Raw genomic sequence first — 14,647 nt, 5'->3', positions numbered from 1 at the left:
ATGATTCTGCAGGCAGATGTGGTTGGCTTTTCTTTAAAAATCTGTGCGTGACAGTAGGTGGACAGATAGAATTTTAAAAATAAAAACATAGTAATTTCATAATTCTTTTAAAATGCAATTTAGGAATTAGAAAAATTGTATTTCATAGCAGTCTGCTATAGTATGGACAGAATTTTTCCTGTAGGAAGATTATTGTTAGAACATAAAGTTAGCTTACTCATACCCTTAGATAAGAAATTTTCTCAACTGTCAAAATCCATATGTCTTATTCCCATTAAAACCAGTGGGTTACTAGTGCTCAAAGCTGTGCAGATGTAGAAGTCTATAAAAAGCAGAATCTGTGTTTGCAAGCTGTGATTACTGGGGCGAAGCAATAAAATGAAGACTCTTACAGTTCTAATTATTTTTGTAATTTTCAGGAGGCCAGACAGTAGTTGCACAGCCACTGCATGTCCAGCAGCTCCTAAAACTCAAGCATCATCAGGCAGCACAGCAGCAGAAGGCGATCCAGCCCCAGGTTGCACAGGGACAAGCTACTGTGCAGCAAAAGGTACTATTGTTTGCTCTCCCTTTAAGTTTTCTGGTGCTCTGGATTACGAGGACACTTGTAGAGAGTCAGTCAGGATTTCTAGGGATGAATTTAAGGATATCTAGAGAGAATGGGTTCTCACATGTCTTGTCAGGTGCTTAAGTATTTTTTCAGTAAAGTAGCTTGTTTGGTGTGATTTCTCATGCCCTAAATGAAGATTAAGATTCTCTTTAGTCACTTCTAATATAAACACATGTGGAAAATTCCCAAACTTCTGAAAATGTCACTGTTTACAATATAAATTGTGCAAAATACACTTTTTCCTGAAATATTGTGTTCTCATGTGCCATGAGAATCTCACAATGGTGAGAAGGCCGTTTCAGTCAGCCACCAATGTGGTTTTTTGGAAGTGCTACATACCTATTCTGTAAAATACATGTATCTTTTGTAGTCACTGTTGCCTTTTTTTTTCTCTTCTGCAGATAAATGCTCAGCAGGTTACGGTCCAAACCCAACAGCAGACTTCACAACAACAAAAAGTAACTTATGCTACACAACCTGCCATTAAAACACAGTTCTTAACAACACCAATTTCCCAAACCCAGAAACCAGGTGGAACCCAGCAAGTGCAGGCCCAGATTCAGGTACAGGTAACACAGGTTTGCACCTTAAACTGTACTGTGACTGGAGAATTGTAAGGATGACAGGTGAGGTAGCATTTGAGCACCCACTCATATTAATTCTAGTCACATGTTCGTTCAAATTGACTTTTTAATAAAATTAATTGGTGCTGAATATGTGGCCCTCCAGCAGGTCAGAGGAACTATAAGCTCTAAGTTCACCTTTCCTCTTTGAAATAAAAAAAAATGAGTCACTCATTTTTATTAAGCAGAGGATTCCATACAGTCTTTACTAAGGAAAACTCAGCCAGAGTCCTTCCTGTTTCTGGTGCTGCCTCCCAGCCTAATTTTTGGCTTCCAGAAGTAGGTGACAGTTCACTTATTTTCTTTTCTGCATAACTGAATCAGTCTATCCAAGGGGAAAAAGAAGAGGTTAGAAACTGGAAGCCTTACTCTTTCAAAAGTATATCCCAGATAATATCACCCATTAGAACTAGTGTGCTTCCTTCAGTGTTATGGATAGGAGGAAATGAGTATGTTGTAGTTGAAATAGAAAATTCTCTTCCTCCCCTAGTTAAGTTCTTCATTTCACTCATCTAAAACATTTTACAACCATTCAATCTCACTGAAAATGCCAAGCTGCAACTTATCATGAACAGGCCTTTGGAAAGGCTTTCACGTGGTGGCAGTTTGGCCAGCTGTGGTGTTTTGTTGCTTTTAGTAGATTTTTGACTCAATCTTTCTTTATTTCATGTCACTACAGGTTGCAAAACTCCCACAAGTGGTCCAGCAACAGGCTACTGTTGCCAACATTCAGCAGATGGTTTCAGTTTCCCAACAGGTAGGTTTTGCACTTGTCAAACATAGCACTGGAAACGTGATCCCACTGAAAGCTCATTTATTTGGAATGTGTGTAGTTTTCACCTTATGTCTGGCATAGGCAGAATTTTTGAACCATATAGGAAATGCTGTTCTGTAAAAATGAATCTTGAATACAAGTCAGCTGCTGTATATTCTGTGGTCTAAAACTTTGGTAGGTAAAGCAATGTTTGTTCATCACTGCAGATAAGCTGAAAAACAGATTTTAAAAAAAGTTTTTTAGAATTTGAAAGAATTTTTAAAAATTCAAGATGGCAAATAACTGAACAGAGGAGCACCATCTGAGCTCTTGCTGCAAAAATTAGGACAAACTGAAGGTTGCAGGTTGTTTTGTTCCAGTTCACAAAGCTGTGCTAAGTGCTTTGTAAAAGTCAGAACAGTGTGGTAGCTGTTCCAAATATGGTCTGGTAGCAGACAGGACTAGGGCAAGAGAAGGTCAGATGGTTTGGATTCCCTTCCCCTAATTATCAGGCAGCTTAATTAACACTGTTTAGAACAATGTCATCCAGATAGTTAGCAACAGGCTGGCTATCAGGCTAACAGATAGTTAGCTTAGGCAGTTGACTGGCAGGAATCATTTAACTTTGGATGCTGGATGAAGTTATTGCCTTTAGTGTACAAAAATCTGAGCCAGTTGGCGCTTAATCTGTCACAGTTTATTGTGCAGTGTTTTAGTGCAGAATAAAATCTGTGACTTGTTTATCTTAAAATGATAAGTGGTGTAAGCTGACTAATAATCACCTCAGATGGGAATGCTTCAAGGGCAAGGTAGGCAGCAGGGAGCAGAGACCTCATCAGTCAATACAAGTTGAGTTGTTTGTTGTAGTCAGTACGAGCTCCCAGATCATTTTCAGAAGTCATCAGCGTTGGCATAACTCTGGGACTGTGGGAGTCTGTGGTAAAAAGGCAGATTCCCTCCCACACACACCAGTGACATCAGTGGCAGTAGGATTGAGCCATAAGTACTTTTAAAACTATGGTCTTGATGTATACTTTGCATTCTTTTTAACCTGAAATTTTAGTACTTCCCAGTGGATTCCTTTTGGATCAGTCAAGAGTTAATTTTTACCCTGGAGAAGCCCTTGTAGCTTTGTTTTGCTTCTGGAGAAGCCCCTGTAGCTTTGTTTTGCTTCTGGAGAAGCCCCTGTAGCTTTGTTTTGCTTCTGGAGAAGCCCTTGTAGCTTTGTTTTGCTTCTGGAGAAGCCCTTGTAGCTTTGTTTTGCTTCTGCAACTGACAAAGGCAGCTGTAGCTGCTCAGTTTACCTTGTCCTCAGAACAAGGAAATGTTGACTTTTTTTTCTCCCTTGCTCTGGATAGAGTTATGAAAATTGGATTCCTGGATGGAGTTCAAACTATTCTACCCTAAATTGGCAATAAAGACTGGCAGCTGTAGTCTGAAAGGGTAATGGCAGAGACTGTTGGGAAGTCTCAGTGGCTGTATTTATTGTCACAATATGGGTGCAGAGTCAGCGTTTTAACCTCTTTGGTCCTCTGTCTGTCCCTCTGATCTTCTCCCTGTTCCTTCACTTCTGTAGTACAGAAATTTTCCTGTATATCCAGTAGGGTTTCTATACCTTTTGTCTGTCTTCTGAATGTATCTGAGGGCATGTCCTTGGATTTGCACTGCAGAGATCTGAGTTACAAGCATGTTGGCTCTTAGTTCTGGTTCATTAGGCTCTAGAAAATGTGACAGAATGGTGTTTCTTAGTGATGCCACAGAGCCTGTGTTCCTGGAATCCCTCACAACCTTCCTGCTTTGTCTAAGATGCTTGTCAGTTAAGAGAGAAAATGCCTAAATAAGTATGATTCCTTCAGTTTAAAGCATTCATTTGTAATTGCCTTGTCATCCTGATGTCCAGGTACAGGCTCAGCCCCAAACTGTGACACTTTCTCAGACGACAGCAGGTCAACAGCAGGTTCAGGTTATCCCTGCAACGACTGCTACTGCTCAGGTCGTCCAGCAGAAACTGATCCAGCAGCAAGTTGTGACAACAGCATCTCCCCAGGTTCAGGCTCCAGGTGTACAGAACCCAGCCCAGACACCAGCAACATCTGAGGCCCAAAATCAGCAGAAAGTACAAATGAGGACGCCGACTGTCAGATTAAAGGCACCTACTAAACCAAGTTGAAATAATGCAATAACAGGGAAACAGCATTTCTTGTTTGCTCAGACAAGTGAGAAGCTACTCCAAACATCCAAATGAAGACAAAACACCTCTATTTTTTTTAATATTTTTTTTGTAGCAGAAGGTTTCTTGCTGGTGAACATTTAAACATGGAAACTCTCATGTAAATTCAGTGTATTAGCAACTGTTTAGCATTCTAACTCTGTACAAGATGCATTCTGCTTGTGTCCTCTGTGCTCATTCAAACCAGACAAAGTAAACATTACCTAGGTTTAAATTCTGCCCAGCTTCTCCAAAGTGAAATGGTGAAATGCCATAAATGTCAGTAAAATCCATCTGTGTTAACATACCACACCTGCCTGTGGGAGTGTGCAGCTCTTTGCTGTAGTTCAGTGTGTGCTCAGCATCCACAGTGAAGCCACACAAAGAACCAGGTGTGGCTGATACAGCACAGCATTTTTCCATCTGTACAAAAGCTGCATGTTGTACTTTCCTGAGGTAAATTCCTCTGGAAGATCTAACACAGATTTGAAGTGCTCCCTGCAAAGTTTAGCCAATAAATGTGAAAACTTGTAAGTATATGTAATTAACAAGGGAAAAAAAACCTTTCATTCTCCATTTTTGTAAGTCTTTTAAAATGTTTGTTAGTAGTTTTGTGTACAGTTTATTGAATCACCCAACCTGTGTGCTCATTCTCATATTTCACTTTAAGATAATGGATATTTTAGGCATGAATTGAGTAAATACTGTGTCGATAGTAGATGTGTATTAAAGTGTAGCCCTTTTTTTTTTTTTAAAGAGTTGTTCAGTGGATACAGCTAAACAGCTGTTTCTCATGGGACTTCTGTCACAGAAAATCTCCAGCTGATAAAATTTAATCTCAGCTTCATTCTGCTCTTGCAACATGTTTAAATGTTCAGTACTTTTTACTCGGCTTTCAGCTCGGGGGGTGGGGGGACTGGGGGAAGGGGAGAATAGTGGAATTAAATCTAATTATTAATTCTTCAACTGTGTAAAGAGTAAGATCTAACTTTTGTACTATTCTTTTACTAAAGCTAATGATGAATGTATCTTCAGGTGGGTATTTTGGATGTGAATAGAGCATGGCCTCTTCCTCCAAATGAGTTTGCCTTATTGCTACGGAGAAAAAAAGAAGCAAAAAGCTGCATAGAACTGTGAGGGTTTTCTTTACTTCTCTTGCATACAATGAAAACCAGACTTTGCAAACAGCACTGAATGAGGAATCAAAAAGCTCTTGGTGGCTTGAAGGGATTTATTTTACTTTGGCCATAAAACTGCACAATGTGTAAAATTCAGACAAAATTACAACATTCCTTTTCTGAGATGATTTTAAAAATTATTTTTTCCACTCTATGATCTTTTTACTCTTTTAGGAGGGGAGTCTATTTAAGGGCAAGGAAAGCATATCTTGTATCTTGTGTTTTTACCTCTGTCTGTCTACACATGTGTTGGTACCTGGCTATCCACATGGCTTAAACAAGAGAGAATACCCAGCCAGCTCCTCTGTGTTAGGATAGTACAGCCCATTCTGTTCAGATCATGAATATAAGCATTGGCTCAGGCAGCGTTCCTGATTTTTTTTAATACCTCTTTTATCCTGCATCCTTTTTTTTCCTTGGACCCTCAGGTCTGAAAGTACAAGGGCATTTGGGTTTTTTTAAAGCTCTTTTTGCATGCAGTAATATTCTGACTGCTGAACCACTGGTGCCATTCCCTAAACTTCATGGCGAGCCATGGAGCTGGGATTGCTGGCAGTGGAGTAGTTTAAAATACAGAGCAAATGCAGTGGTAATGGATAGTGACACTGTGTACAGTATACCCTTGCTCATCCAAGAATATTGCTTAGTTAGCACTTTTATTTTTAAGTGTTTAGCTTTTATTATGTGCATGAAAGTCGGGGGGTGGGGTTTGGGTGCATCATTGTGCTGGTCTGATTTTGTGTCTGAAGAGGCGATCGTTTCTTGTTTAGGTCAGTCGATGATGATAAAAGTCACCATTTAAAAATTTTCTTTTCCTTTTTTTCCTTCTCTTTTTGTTTCCTTTCGATGTGTCTTTCTCTCCTGGGAGTGTGTTAGGAAGTCAACCTGTACATAAAGTGATGCGCGTTTGTACTCGACCCAGTAGGATGATAAAGAATAGTGCTGTATCCTACCTGAAGGTGTAATAAAGTGTACATTTTTATACCGCAGCCTCGCCCAGCCTTGTGTCCCGCGGGAGCCTCAGGGGAGGGACGGGCCGGGCTCGGGGTGGGCCGGGCCGGGCTCGGTGCGGCCCCGCCCGCGGGCGGAGCGGCCGCGGCTCCTCCTCCTGCCGCTCACCCTCAGCATGGCGAAGGCGGCCATGCTCGCCGCCAGCCTGGAGGCCGTGCTGGGCAGCCGCGCCAACGCCAACCGCGTCTTCGAGATCCTGGAGCCGCTGGCGGTGCGGGGTGGGATAGGATGGGATGGGAAGGGAGCGGGGCCGGGCGGGCCCGGCGGTGTTGAGGGGAGCGGGCCCTCCCGCTGCTCAGACACGCTGTTCTTCCCCAGGCCCAGGAGGAGGAGGAGGAGAACATCTTGAGCGCCACCAGGACCTGCAGCCGGCTGTTCGGGGCGCTGCTGGAGCGCCGGGAGCTGTTCGTGGGGCCGCTGCCCGCCCAGGACGCCGCGCTGGCCGGTGAGGCCGCAGCGGGGGCTCCCGCGGGGGGCGCGGGGCAGGCCCGGCCCGGCCCGGCCCGATCCTCCCGGCGTGTCTCTCTCCCGCAGAGCGGTACAGCGCCGAGGACAAGTACAAGATATGGATGAGGCACCGCTACCTGGACTGTGTGGGCTGCCTGGGGGAGCTGATGGGACACGACGCCTTCCAAGTCAAGGTGGGTCCTGCGCCCGCTGCTGACACGTGGGTTCTCGGGGGTCCCAGGCGATTATCGCCAAATATTTCGGGGTGGGAGGGCAGGCAGTGCTGTAAGACATCACTTGAGTTCCGACTCACCTCTGCTCACCAGCCTGCCAGCAGTGGACATGCACCTTTCTCAGGGAGTAACATCTTAGTTAGCTCTTCTTCCTTTTGAAGTTGTCTTCTTTGTGTGTTTGTCCTTGTTGAAGTGGGGTTTTTGTGTGTTGTTCTTTTTAAAAGGAATTGTCCCTTTGCACTCTCATGAAGTTTGTTGAATTGGAGGCACAGTATCCATTGATCAAAATAGAGTGGAAGGGGACTTTAACTTTTCCTTGCGACCTTCTTAAGGTAAGCTGCAGAACTGAAAAGTTCCTCCTGTCAGAGCCCTCAGCCATCTGAGCTCACTCTGCTCCAGGGCTGACATGTTGGTTTCCTTTGCAAACCTTTGTTAGGTAGTTGTTGATGGTTTACTTCCCGTAAATGAGGATGCGTCACTCCTGATCTCTCGCTTTCAAGAGTACATGGAGTACGATGACGTTCGGTACTTTGTCATGAAGGCAGTCACTGCCAGTATAGGACAAGTCATGCAAAAGACAAAAGAGGTAACAAATTGTTACTGGTGAGGTGGGTCTGGATAAACTCTTGTGGATTGTGTATATTGTGTGTGAAGCAGGGAAGGTATTATGATGTTTATATGGTTTTGTTTTTATGTCTTAGAGGCCGCTGCCGTTTTACCAGCAGAATGTATTTTCCCTCATTTCACCCATTAACATGCCAAACAAAGAGTCTGACATGGTCAAATTTATGGTGAAGCAAGGTTAGTAACCTCCACGTGATGAACTGTGGGTGAAAAGGAAAATCAGATTTTAAGATTTTTGTTGTGTGAAGTCTGTTAATGAAGAATGTCTGCTTCTGTCATCACCATGATTCTAAACAGTGTTCAAAATCCACATGCCTCAGTCTACGGAGCTGTCTGTCATGGCCTTGTATCAAGACAAGGGCATCAGCCCAAATTTGTAGGATATGAAAGGACTAAGTAAAAAAGGCAGCTCTTAATTTTTTAAACAGCCATTTCAAGTTCAACATCTCTCTTTCTTCTTAGATAATCGTGAGGAATTGAAAATGTCGAAGCTGCAGGTAACTATTCACTTGATGCTTTACAATTGAAATTATATCTCTTTAAAATGGAGCTTTATCTCCACCAGTTTGTTTAACCCACTGTTTGCAATTCTGTTTTAAGGCACACAGGCAGGTGTTTGAAAAAATGTGGCTCACTTTTTTGAAGCACAAGGTGAGTGTTACTTCTGCCACTGATCTGTATCACTCTTTAATTTAAGGGTTGCTGATCTTGAGCAATTGCAGCCATCCTTGCATAGAGCTCCTGCAGGACCACACTGTGCTTTCAGTGTTAGATGGGAACAGCCCAGTGACCATTTCTGTGGGATTGTTCTGCCAGGAAACCTGACCTCATGTATGATCTGTTTCTTCTTATTCTCAGCCTTTTCCCCCTACCTTAAACGTGTCTGCTCCTAAGGATGATCTGCAGTGTAACAACTTCTCTTTAGCAGTTGAAGCTTCCCCAGCTTTTTCCTGCTCACTTTCCTTCCTGAGCTGTGATGACACTCTTAGTTGTGAGCACCTGCCTCTTTGAATGAACTTGGTTGTCAGGTGTCACTTGTAAACTCTCCCATTTGTGACCTGCTGCTGAAAGTTGTTCTGTGTTGTCCTGACACATTCCCTTTTGCTTGTGCATTGCCTTTTTGAACCACAAGTTGCTGTTGTTCTCAGAGCTCTCCCTGCAGTGATTGTTTCACTGTATTGTTTTGTCCTTCACAGCTGCCCACTGGCCTTTACAAGAAGGTTCTTGTCATTCTGCACGACTCTGTCCTGCCTTACATGAATGAACCCACTCTCATGATGGACTTCTTGACAGTGGCCTATGGCATAGGTGAGTGAGAACAGGCTTTTATCCTTGGTGCTGTGTACCTGCAGCAGGGTCATACAGACTTGGAAGCTCTGCTGAATGCAGCACCATGACCTGGATGATGGAATAGATGTACTTTTGGCTGGGATGAAGGGAAGGAACTGTGGTGAACTCCATTGTCCCAGAAAGTGAGATGATTTCACTTGTCAGTGTCATTGCTCTTTGTGTGTAAGGAAAATTATATTTAAGGTTTTGGGAATAGTAGAATACTGGAGGGATTTATTTTAAATACAGAGTTCAGCCAGCACTGCTGAAAACTGCACTGCATCCCAAATGCACGACATCCACAGATTCCTACAGAAGAGTCCTTTCTGAGGACACCTCTGCCTCCACAGTGTGGCTTTGTGGTGGAATTAGAGCAGCACATTTTTCACAGTCTTTCAGAGTTTGTTCTTCTAAACTACAGATTAATCTTTGTAAGAAACTTGGGAGTCTGTGGAAGGTTGTAGGTGAAATTATTTCACCTTTCAGCCATCATGCTGGCTCTAATTTCAGGTACTCAGTTCTGTGTTTCTTCTGGGAAGGTTTTATTCTGCAAACAATTTGATGCTGATTTTTTTCTAATTATTTTTATTGTGTGATTCTTGCCTGCTTTCTTGCAGGTGGAGCAATCAGTCTTCTAGCCCTAAATGGATTATTTATTCTGATTCATCAGCATAATCTGTAAGTAGAAAGAGCATATTGTTTAAAGGCATGTGGGGGTTTGCATTTTCATCTCTCTGCAAGAGGAACTGAAATGGATTTGTCACACCTTCAGGCTTAGAAATTCCCCCATGAGAAATTCCAATTCTGCCTAAGAGGCTCAACTGTTTGAATGCTGAGCTCTTTTGATAGTCCAACTACTGACCCTAAATATCCTCTTCTCCAGATTGTGGTTGCTCAGCACTTGAAAATCAACTTTCATTGATTTGATTACATAGTGAAGCCGTAGTCTTTGGTGTCCCTTTCACTGGATCCTGTACCATTTGCAGCCAGTGGACATGGCTTCACATCCTGAAAGTGGCTGGGCAGTGCAAAAAGCCATAAATTCACCTTACACCTTGTTTTCAAGTGACTAGAGAATTAACAGAGCACAACAGTGGTCTGAGTGGTCTTGCACTAATGAAAGCGTAGAAACCTTTAGATACAGTGCAGTCCCCCTTGTACACCACTAATGGATGTTGTTCTTTCCTGTTGTGTAACAGGGAGTATCCTGACTTTTACAAAAAGCTGTACAGTCTGTTAGACCCTTCCATATATCACGTGAAGTACCGGGCTCGCTTTTTCCATCTGACTGATCTGTTTTTGTCTTCATCGTAAGTAGCATCTTCATTATGTATGATCACATATTTTCCTTCTGCTTTTCTGTTGGCCAGAGACTATTCTTGAGCGGTCCCCCACATGCCTGGATGTAATGTATTCAGTGTGCCTACTGGATTAGATTCATTTTTACCAAGCAAACTGATTCCAAGAGTGTTATTGTAGTGGTGTGTAATTTTTCATGTGCTATTTTTGAAGATTTGCCACACATCCATAGAGTTTCAGAAAGAAAAAATTGCAGTTATCAAGAATCTGAGCTACAAGTGCTTATGGACATTTTTGGTCTGTGTTCCACTTTGGCTGAAAGTGATGAGTTTCTGTCTTGTCTTTGCAAATATGGAAAAGTAAAATTTGCAGGCTTTTTATAGATTATAAAGCTGTTGATAAATTGATGGCCTTTTGCAGACATAGAACATTGAAATGTAAAGTGTTTGACAGGCTGTCTTGATGCTGTCAGTTCATTGTACACAGGGAAGAAACCAGATAAGCAGCTGGTCATATAGTTGCCATCATTTGTTATAAAACAAGACAAGAGTAACACTTTATAGTTCAGCAATAGGCTCTTAATATCCAAACCCTTGTATTCATGTTTTGGAGAGAGTGACATGACCTGTGGGGTGGCTTTGCTGTGTAGTGAGCCCTTGGACTGAAGGTTGAGTAGCTGAAAATTGTCATCTTTCATCCTGACTTTTCTAACCTGAAGAATGTGCCTAGATGAGCTGATTTCTGTTAGAAATTTGCATTTTACCATAAAAAAATAATTATCTTGCACATTTACATTACAGCAGCTTTATGTTCCCATTAACAGCTGTAGTCCTGGAAGTATTACATAAATGTAACACCATGGCCTGTGTATTAATTAAATCCAAAAATGACTTTAGAAGAATATAATTAAGGTTGCCTGGCCAAGCACTCAGAAGTTTGTACAAGGACTGAATAAAGTTTCTACGTACATGACCATGTAGAGGAGCTGTGCTTGGCCAGTGCCTGGAGTGGTGCTCTGTGTCTGGATGGAGTCTCAGAGTGATTTGAGATTATTCATGCATTGAATGTAAGTGCCCCAGATTTATTCTGGAGAGCACACAAGGCCCTGTATTGCTGCTTGAAACCAGGATTCTTACAGCTTCTCTTTGCTCCGTAGCCCAGAAAATCTGAAGAGCCCCACTGGTCTTTATCCTGACATGCTGTTTAGGGTGGGGGGGAAGCTGCTGCTTTGCTTGCCAGGACTGTAACATGCTGCTTCCCTCTGCCTGCTCTCCCACAGCCACTTGCCAGCGTACCTGGTGGCAGCGTTTATAAAGCGGCTCTCCCGGCTGGCCCTCACGGCTCCTCCCGAGTCTCTCCTCATGATCATTCCCTTCATCTGTAACCTCTTCCGGAGACATCCTGCATGCAAAGTGCTGGTGCACAGACCTGGTGGGCCAGGAGGTGAGAGGGGAGTTCTGTGTCGTGCCTTTAGGCAACATAAAGAGCAGGGTTCCTGTGGAGAAGAGGGGAGATCCGAGTCCCAGTTCTGAGGTTTAGAAGGATCTGTCTGTCCCTTGAGTTTGTGGGAAGTCAGCAGACTGCTCCTGTAAGTTCAAGACTATTCCAGGTGTCCCCTGTACTCTGTAAAAGTAACATGATTCTGTAGTGCTGCCAGCAGTGACCTGGGTTGTGCTGGGATGTGCCAACTTGTTCCTGGACCGTAAATGTCTTGGGAATGAGGAACTCTGGCTGCAGCAGTGCTCTGGGCCTCTGTGTTCCATTTGGGCTTACATATATCATGCAGGAAATATTAGCTCTGTATCTCCTATTTTCTTAGATATGTCAGAAGATCCATATATTATGGAGGAGGAGGAGCCATCTGAAAGCAGGGCTTTGGAGAGCTCTCTCTGGGAGATTCAGGTATGTCATCCAAAATTGAGCATCTGCATCTGGTATGGGTCTCTTCTACCTTTGCTGACACACCTTGGCAGAGGTTCAAAAGAACCTGCTGACACGTATCTTGTAAATGAGTTCCTGGCTGATCTTTTGGTGTGCATCCTTTCCTATCTTAGCAAATGATTCCATACACTGGAGAAATTGTACATGCTAATGAGTAGGTGGCTTGTGAGCACATGTCTGACTGTGCAGCTGAAAAGTGTGCAGTTAACAGCTGAAACAAACTGGCTGCAAATGTACCAGGCTTTTCATTTGCTTTGGAGGGGAGAGAGGGAATTTGCTGAACACTGATGGAAGTTAATTGGGTACAGCCAGGTTATGCTGTAGAAATGGACAAAGGTTTTGTGTAGGAGGCTGAAGCAGCAACAAGAATGATGTGCAGGAGCCAGAGCTCAGATGTGGCAGGAGGGCTGTGTAAGGGAGCAGAATTGGGTTATGCATTGTAGGCAGCTTGTGGGTGAATCTCTCTTGAGCTGGATGTGAACCAGGTGAGAGGGGCCTTTGACATGTTTGAAAAATGCCTGAAATCAGGACTTCCTGAAGCTCTATACTAGCACTGTACAGCAAACTTACTTTGCCACAATTTGATGTTCACTGAAGGTCTGACCAACAAAGGCACAGACACCTGTGTGGGAATTCAGATGGATGTGTGTTACCCTGTACTTATTGGACCATCTCCTATTTGTTTTGCTTTTTCAGTCTCTCCAGAACCATTATCACCCAGATGTGGCCAAAGCAGCTGCTGTCCTGAACCAGTCACTGTCTGAAATGGAAGATGACATATCAGGGCTCCTGGAGCTCTCGGGCTATGAGGTAATGTTGCTGTGCCTGTGTGAATGACTGAAACCAGAGGAAAGGAGATTCTGGATGCAGTAGCCACGTCCTGTTTATCTGCATTGCTACTGAGGAGGGAGCTAAACTGATTTTTGGTTACCCAGAACCAGGGAAAACCAGGAAATATGTCTGTTAAATAACAGGATGAGCAGCAGTGTTGACAGGGCTGGCTTCTTTCAAAAGGTTTATTTGCTACATCTTGTAAGAGGTTAGAGTGAGAAGTATCAGAGCTTGTACTGAGTTTTGACAATAATTTCTATTTTTTATTTTGTAGCTTTTTGATAAAGAAGTAAAGAAAAAGGCTATTGATGTGCCCCTGGAGTTTGAGCAAATCCGAGGTTTGTTTGGGAAGAAAAACGATATTTTTGCAGAGCACTTCAGTTTAGATTGATGCCATCTCTTGTAAACACATCTGTGCAACTGACTGATCTTAGGGATATGCACAAAACTCACATGTGCTCTGCAATCCTGTGTGATGAGAGCTGGACTGCTTGGCCGAGGTACAGCCTTCCTCAGTGACCTTTGCCATTACTCCTGGATGGACTTCCCTGCGTTTTTCATGCTTGCATATTGCTGCCAGCTGGTATCTGGGAGGGATTTTTCCTGGGAGCAAGGTTTTCTGGACTTATTCATGGCTGGGATTCCAGCCCTTCTCCCAGAGCTGCTGGTGCTGGCTCTGCCTGGTGGCTGCATGGACAGACATCTCACAGCTGTTTGTGGGACTGAGAGGAATTGCAGTCTCTGACTACTCCTATTTTTCAGATGTATTACCTTTATACTAAAGCTGACAACTTGTTTGTACCAAGTGACTTCAGTACAGAGGTGTAAACACCTAATTCTAATTGTATTTTTATATGCATTTTTAAGCTCATGTCTTCAGAGGGGTGTTTAGATTCCTTGCACTTGTCTTCCTACTCCCACGTTCGAGGCACTGAAAGCTCTGTTTTGTCAAACAACTCAGATGATGCTCAATAATTCCATCTATGAAGTATTGCTGGTGTTCCTTCCTGTACATCCATCTCATGCTCTAAGGTTGATTAATTCCAAATGCTCATGAGCTTTGGCAATGAGCATAATCCTGGAGACTGCTGTAGCCAGGGAGGCCAACTGATGTGCAGTGGGAGGCTAATCCTTGAGTTTTGCTTCAGAATGATAAGCAGCTTGGTGTGGTTTTGCTTCCAGCCTGCATGTGTTGTAGGAACTCTATCCAGTGTGTATCCAGATGCTAATGAAGTTTTAACTAGTCCACTGATATTAGGTGCTTTTGTTAATTTGGATTTTTCATATACTTCAGAATTCATGCAGAAATTCCATCTAATAGGGTTCCCCCTCCCCGACCAGGGTTTTAAGTTTGAGATAAACTTATTAACAAACTCAGGACTTTTTTTAAAGGCATTTTCAACAACTTTCTTTTACCTCTCTAGATTTAAACTCTTCTCACGTAACTTGAAATCGTATTTTGTGGAGGAGTAAATTGCCATCACAAAAGTGGAGGCCAAGGAATCCAACTTTAGCAGACAAGTGTATTTTAAGTCAAGGAAAATTCCAGCTGTCTTGG

General features: G+C 43.1%; 2 protein-coding genes across 13 annotated transcripts in view; both read left to right on the top strand.

The window, feature by feature from the left end:
* EP400 (E1A binding protein p400) overlaps positions 1–6,363 on the top strand; it is a 47,401-nt gene extending 41,038 nt beyond the window's left edge. For 8 of the 12 annotated variants that reach the window (XM_071572495.1, XM_071572497.1, XM_071572493.1 and 5 more), the window contains 4 exons: positions 420–550; positions 1,012–1,179; positions 1,913–1,990; positions 3,888–6,363. In XM_071572495.1, the coding sequence (XP_071428596.1) occupies positions 420–550; positions 1,012–1,179; positions 1,913–1,990; positions 3,888–4,157 (647 nt within the window). In that variant the 3' untranslated portion in view covers positions 4,158–6,363. The remainder of the gene's footprint in view (positions 1–419; positions 551–1,011; positions 1,180–1,912; positions 1,991–3,887) is intronic. The other 4 variants (XM_071572501.1, XM_071572498.1, XM_071572490.1 and 1 more) reach the window with 2 other exon arrangements.
* Positions 6,364–6,479: 116 nt separating this feature from the next.
* Positions 6,480–14,442, top strand: NOC4L (nucleolar complex associated 4 homolog). The gene is made up of 15 exons (XM_071572297.1): positions 6,480–6,596; positions 6,704–6,830; positions 6,920–7,026; positions 7,290–7,397; positions 7,502–7,651; positions 7,767–7,866; positions 8,152–8,186; positions 8,290–8,340; positions 8,886–8,997; positions 9,636–9,696; positions 10,218–10,328; positions 11,597–11,760; positions 12,137–12,219; positions 12,955–13,068; positions 13,364–14,442. Exons 1-15 carry the CDS (start codon positions 6,501–6,503, stop codon positions 13,478–13,480), a joined length of 1,536 nt encoding a protein of 511 aa, XP_071428398.1. The 5' UTR covers positions 6,480–6,500; the 3' UTR covers positions 13,481–14,442.
* Positions 14,443–14,647: the final 205 nt, after the last annotated feature.

Source organism: Pithys albifrons, chromosome 17 (genome assembly GCF_047495875.1).
Source record: "Pithys albifrons albifrons isolate INPA30051 chromosome 17, PitAlb_v1, whole genome shotgun sequence".
Lineage (NCBI taxonomy): Eukaryota > Metazoa > Chordata > Aves > Passeriformes > Thamnophilidae > Pithys > Pithys albifrons.
The sequence above is the reverse complement of the archived record's forward strand: the minus strand, read 5'-3'. Positions and strand labels throughout refer to the sequence as shown.

What these genes read in the sequence shown, in the direction of transcription:
- NOC4L (XM_071572297.1), top strand. Translation starts at nt 6,501, where the DNA reads ATGGCGAAGGCGGCCATGCTCGCCGCCAGCCTGGAGGCCGTGCTGGGC. An exon ending in TTCCTTGCGACCTTCTTAAG is followed by an intron (nt 7,398 to 7,501) that starts GTAAGCTGCAGA and finishes AACCTTTGTTAG; the next exon opens with GTAGTTGTTGATGGTTTACT. An exon ending in TGAAAATGTCGAAGCTGCAG is followed by an intron (nt 8,187 to 8,289) that starts GTAACTATTCAC and finishes TTCTGTTTTAAG; the next exon opens with GCACACAGGCAGGTGTTTGA.